This window comes from Salmo trutta, chromosome 22 (genome assembly GCF_901001165.1).
Source record: "Salmo trutta chromosome 22, fSalTru1.1, whole genome shotgun sequence".
In the NCBI taxonomy this organism is placed as follows: domain Eukaryota; kingdom Metazoa; phylum Chordata; class Actinopteri; order Salmoniformes; family Salmonidae; genus Salmo; species Salmo trutta.
Window position 1 is genome coordinate 31,140,270 of NC_042978.1, and position 6,454 is coordinate 31,146,723.

A 6,454-nucleotide genomic window follows, 5' to 3' on the forward strand; every position below is an offset into this window, starting at 1 on the left:
TAATGTTCATTTAATTATAGTCCCGCGTGGCATTGGTTTAGCTCTGTCACAAATAGCAACATACACGCTGTCCTAGACAGAGAATCATAAGGGTATCCAAGACCCAAGACAGGTGCAAAAGGCTGAGGCCAACTGAATTATTTTGTAGCCCTTTCCTGCAGTCAAATTACCTAGTAGCCTCATGGGTGGAATGCTATTAATATTTTTGATAATTTCGTAATTAATAAACATTATTTCAACAACAACATCTGGTGTTTCTATGTCAAACAGGTGCGTTATATTTCAGTCTTCTGTGATGTATATAAAGTATAATATTGGGAAGCAAACTCAAAATGGAATACATTTCAGCTTTATATCTGACATGGTACAGGTATCTTCGTTTTTGTAAGCCCTTAACCATGTGTGAGAGGTGTATACTTTTGTTTCAAAGTGGATGTGTTTTAGACTACCAAGAAACACTTTGTGTGACCCTGATTTAACCCACTGCAATAAACTAAGGAAAAAGGTTAGGCTCTGATATTTTGCGCAGTAGCTCTAATATTGGTTTGTTTATATCTCATAAATCACTTCCCTTCCTGGTTCTTATAAGTCAAATGGGCTCGCTTACTAGGCATGATCACACATCTGAATCTGGTTTAGATAGGCTAAACGTTCTTTTTTTCTTCAAGAAAATGTATTAAAATGTTCTGTTTTCACCGTAAAGCCAACGGATAATGGTGTCCAAAATAAGGACCATGAACAACGGATAATGTGCAGCAATGTGTTGTTTTAAAAAAAAGAATGGTTTTGGTGTTGGTGGATTTTTTGATCGCTCACGCTGAGAACCCTCCCGCTTGCTGTCTGTCCGGAGCGCTTGTCTCGAGCGTTGTGCTCCCATAGAACAGCTGCTGCGCGAGGACCACCTTCCCGGTTCCCACCTCAGCAACCCAGCATCACAGCTAATCAAACCATTCATTCTCACCGCCATAGAGAGAGGGAGAGATAGCTGCCTGCTGCATTTGCATTTAGGCCACAAGGGTACAGTTCTCGCGAAATGAATGCGGTCACAAGATAAACTGAAAAGTAGCCTAAAGAAAGTCCCATATAGCCTCATGTTCGATTAAATAAAATGTACTCATAACTTTGAATCTGTAAGTGACTTTTAATCCATAGGAAATATATGGTTAGGAAATAATAGGTAACACTTTAAATCCAGGGATTCGAGATGGAGTTTAGGCTTCAGATAAAAAACGAAATCCCTAAAAAGTTGATGTATGTTCATTATGTAAAATAAAAACGAATATTATCGTTATCATTTGGGCTACATAGGTAATGATCATTTAGGAGTTATCGTTTGGGCTCCTTGATAACCTAATTGACTGCACGTTATCAAAATATAAACATATTATTTGTCTTTGTAGGCCTATCTCATATTAATTAACACCATACGCTTTTAGCCTGCAGACATTTTAATGCCACATGAGGTTTTGAATGTTTGGATGGCAATGCAGTTCCAAGTTCAGACTGGCAGCCCCGGACGTCTGACCCAATAGAAGTATCCAAGAATATTCATTTTAGTATCATTCCGTCTTTATTCAACCCTTTTCTCCATCTAATAAACTTTATAAGTTTATTTGCTAGTATAAGTGAATTTGTACAAAAAACAAACAAACAAACAATCATACATATGAACAGTCCATTTTCTGTCATGGCCTCGACTCGATGCTGCAGACAGTTCGTGGTTACGTCAGAACTGTCTCTCAGTCATTAAATATTACCTCCTTCTGTTTCTGTAAAATTGTCTTTCATATATTGTCCTTTTCAAATGTATTGTTCATCGTTCAGCGCAGTTACTCACATCACATGTGGTTAAAGCAGTTTTTCTGATAGAATCGTCTTGTTCTAGTTTCTACCGCTGATGCTGCGTGCCGGGCATGGGGTTACCCAGCGGGTTCAATGCCGGTTGGCCCCCCGGCCCAAGGCCATGGATGAGTACTCTCGGGACAAGGGGTCTCTGGAGACCGGGATGTGGTTGCTGCGGAGTCCGGTACATACTACTGTACATTGCTGCGGCTGCGGCGGCTGCTGTCGTGCTGTCCATGGTACCCAACAAGCTCGGGTGGTAGAAATAGGGCGACGGGAACATTCTTTGTAAGGCGGAATAATTTCCGGCTTCAGCCAGTAGCTCTAATCCGACCGCTGTCTGTCTTTTCCACTTCGTCCTGAAATCAGATCAAAATACAACAAATCAATTATTAAACCGGTTCAGGCTCGGAGAATTCCCCAAACGGACCCTTAATTGGTGAGGCCTAATTATTTGTAGCATGAATCGGTGGTTATGCCTTTAATTAGCCCAGGCAAAGGACCTGTAGCTACATCCAGAAAATGTATTTCAAGTGTATAGTGCAATGCCTATATTTGGTTGACAAGATCATAGATTCATTTCAGGTCATTACTCGCTCATTGATCCTTCTCGTTAGGCCTCTGTATAAACTAACCAAGTATGCTGTGAACATTGGCAGATTTACTTGAAGATTTTATATTACACCTAAATCATTTATAAAAACGTATGTGTTATTGTACTATAGGCTGCTGCATTCAACGAGAAAGATAACTGCAGGATCGAAAAAATGATTGCAGTCATAACATATTTCGTCATTATATTGGGTTGTCTTTGTATTACTAGGTGGGGGCTGCTAACACTAATCTTGGCTGACATATTGGGGAAATCTTAACAATGACGCCAGAGAGGCAAATTGTGCATTGCCAACATCATGTGTTGTTCAGACAGACTTTAATAGTCCCAGAGTGACGTGTATTTCAATAACCAATACCATGGAATAAAACTGTGTGGGTTCATCTTGTAAATACGTATCCTTGTCTGTTCCATGACAACCATTTTCATTAGGCCTGTTTAATTATTCCCCTTGATCTGTTCTTAACTTATTCTATTCTATCTGTTCAGAGGCCTAATTAACTTAAATCCATGCACGTTATGGGTCTGCATGAAAAGGCAGTACACTTGAAATATAAAAAAATACACTAAACTGCACTATTAATTAGGAACGAAATTAACTAAACAACACATGCATCCACCTTAAATCGTGTTATTATGGTCTGAAATTGCATAGGCTTACTACCATTATTACAATGTTATAATAGTATTATATTAATGTAAATAATAATACCAACGTCACCACCAACAAAAACCATCAAATAGCCCTAACAAAAAATAGGCTAATAATAATAGCCTAATAATAATAGAAATTATACAAATAAAATAAAATAAAAATAAAATGAAGATAATGATGCTTTGAAATAGGTGTGACATACCGTCGGTTTTGGTACCAGGTTTTCACCTGTGTGTCGGTCAGGTTGAGTGCTGCCGCGAGGTCCATGCGATCCTGCACGCTGAGGTATTTTTGGCGCTCGAAGCTTCGCTCTAACTGGTTGAGTTGGTGGTCTGAAAAGGCCGTCCGTGCTTTGCGAGGTTTTTTTGACCGTGATTGAGGACTATCTCTGCTACTTGAAATTTCCCGTTCATTCTCTTCTTTTGTTCCTGAATGGGAAAAATTATAGAACATTTTCATTAGTGGGCAATCATTTCAGTTTTTAAATAATTAAAGCCTTAATGGTTCAATGGCTCAATGAAAAATAAATTAGCAACAAATACATTGTCTGTTAGTCCTGAGCCAAAATAAGGTCAAATAGGCCTACGTATTCTAAAAAGGACAAATATAAACCAATCAAATTAAACAGTTGGTTTTAAACTTTTAACCTCTTACAATAGCCTATTATTTCATAAAGATGAGCAGTCCAGTTGAAACTGAAGCACTGCAGTCACTGACTGCACCTGTCAGACAGCTAGGGAAAAAATCAACAGCCTATAAGAAATTCGGACTGTATTTGTCAACTTAGGTTTTTAGCAGTAAAACTGGGAAATCGATGTGTCAATCCATCTATATTTGTAGCAGTTTCTGACCCACTTGTGATCCCCTCTAGGAAGAACAATAATCTCTCTAATTGACCCACTAGGGAGTTTTGCGCACGGGGAACATATCTAGCCAGCCTTACATCTGTTTTCGGTTCTGTTATGCTAAATAAAAAAGGGCAAATGAAAATCAACTTTTAAATATCATTGTCTAATAAGACAGCCTTTGATAAATATCGTAAAAATGTCAAATAAATACACAACATGATCTACATTCAAGGTAGTTATATTGTACAATAGATATGTATTAGTTTACAAATAACTATAGGCTACTACCAACATATAACCAACTAGCCTGCACTGTTCATTTGAATTTAAGATGTCCGTAGTCTTATTCTTACTGTTGTCATTATTGTTGTTAGACTATTATTTGCGCAGTTGGCCAATTCAATTTGATGGTTATCTTCCAGAAAAATATTTTATAGGCTGCTATCAACTTTTTTTAAGGACAGAAAATTCAAAAGTATTATAATTATACTACTTTCTGATGTGGAATTGAAGGACAGATGATAGCGTTATATTCCTTTCTGGAATTAGTTTTCAACGTGGTCTACATTCAAGGCAGTTATACTGTACAATAGATATGTATTAGTTTACAAATAACTATAGGCTACTACCAACATATAACCAACTAGCCTGCACTGTTCATTTGAATTTAAGATGTCCGTAGTCTTATTCTTACTGTTGTCATTATTGTTGTTAGACTATTATTGGCGCAGTTGGCCAATTCAATTTGATGGTTATCTTCCAGAAAAATATTTCTACAGGCTGCTATCAACTTTTTTTAAGGACAGAAAATTCAACACAAATATGCTTTGGATGTATGCTACACGCCATTAGCTTATACTATGACAGCCTACCCAATGAAAAAAAGGTTTTGTGTACACTAAAACCTCACTTACTCCATACAATAACTATACCATAAAAACATATTTCCATATAAATGTATCCTAAATATTCACTTACCGTTGCATTTCATTTCCATATCCTCTCTTTTGTCCAACTTGCTCCTGTTTTCATCTTGTTCCGACTTGGCCCTGAAGCCGTCCCCACTGTCCCTGGCACTCTCTGGTTTGGGGATGTGATGGGGTGACGGTACGCTGGTGCTGTAAGGTGCGCACGCTGCTAGAGGTTTACTGTCGCCTAAAATGTCTTTGATTAAAAACGAAGAGGTGGCAGTCCTGGGGGCACAACCGGCTCCAGCCCCTAGCTGCTGTGGCTGGGGCGATAGCTGCAAACTCCCTGGCTGCAGGTGGTGGTGGTGGTGGTGGTGGTGCGGTAAGCTGTCTTGGAGCAGATGCGGCTCGGCGTGCTCCATGGTGACGGAGATTGGGGAAGAGGGGGCCGTTCCCACCGTATCTATATCCGAACATGACGGGGACGGGGTGACCTGGCTCCGGCTGAAATCCGCTGTCCTGCTGTCACCGAGGCGGAAATCTCCGTTCATTAGCGCAGGGTTAACAGAATTAGTAGGGTTGGATAAAATAGTGTCTATTCCAAAGTTAGAGCCGCTGGAGGATTCCATAGTAAGAAAAGCAAAAGTGATGGTGATTTAAGTCTTCATAACAACATTAGGACGCCGTTTGTTTGCTCCATTTTATTCAAAACCGATGAAAATTATAATGGAACACAAACCGAGGCACATGTACACCTAAAAGTCAAACGAATTTAAGAGTTGAAATGGTCGGGAAAATAAACAAAACCGAAATCCACGTTTTATATTTCTATGAAACGGTAAGAAAAAAAATACGGTCCAAGAAGATGTTGTTACATTCGATTGTAAATGAGCAGTGGGTCTGTCTGTGTATTCCACGTCCTTTTGTTATGGCTATTGAACTTTCTCTCTAAGTTGAGGTGTGGAGATTCGGAGGGATAACTCCTGGACATCACGCTCCCCCTTTGCTTGTAATCGTTCTAGTGTTGCTCTACATTGACTTCCTATACTGACGTCACGGCCCACGGCGAGGGGAACTAATATTTTCTCCTTATCATAACACTCTCCGCGTTTCTCTCTTCCTCTCCTGTCATTGGTTACAGTGTGACGGGCCCCGCACCTCACCAATCAGGGAGTTGTTTCTTCATCTTGACAATCTCGAGCCAGCCATTGAATTCTTGATGCTCGTTTGAGCCATGCGTAGCCTATAGGACTATGCCTTGACATAAGCCTTCTTCATGTAAGCAGGAAATTAACAACCGAAATTGTTGTGTTTTAAAGGAGTGTTAAATAGGAAGAAACTAAAACGCAGCACTGGAAATTCACTTGCATCAGTCTGTTTTTATACAGTGTTTGTTTTATGCACGTGTTGATTTGCTTTTATCTTACACTTTCTAACTGCAATAATGGCTTCAACCCTTTCGAAATAGCATTACAATATGTTTCTGCTAAATTGTAACATGCATGACGTGTCTAATATGTCAATGGTTTATCTCCGTTACATAGAATCATCTATGGGTGTATTTTTTGGGGTTAGACTTTTTTAAGAG

The 6,454-nt window shown here is 39.2% G+C and overlaps 1 protein-coding gene across 1 annotated transcript; it reads right to left on the reverse strand.

Annotated features, from left to right (window-relative positions):
• Positions 1–1,185: 1,185 nt before the first annotated feature.
• LOC115158576 (barH-like 2 homeobox protein) lies at positions 1,186–6,031 on the reverse strand. The gene is made up of 3 exons (XM_029707696.1): positions 4,937–6,031; positions 3,313–3,538; positions 1,186–2,201 (listed from the first exon to the last, which is right to left on the reverse strand). Exons 1-3 carry the CDS (start codon positions 5,493–5,495, stop codon positions 1,889–1,891), a joined length of 1,098 nt encoding a protein of 365 aa, XP_029563556.1. The 5' UTR covers positions 5,496–6,031; the 3' UTR covers positions 1,186–1,888.
• Positions 6,032–6,454: the final 423 nt, after the last annotated feature.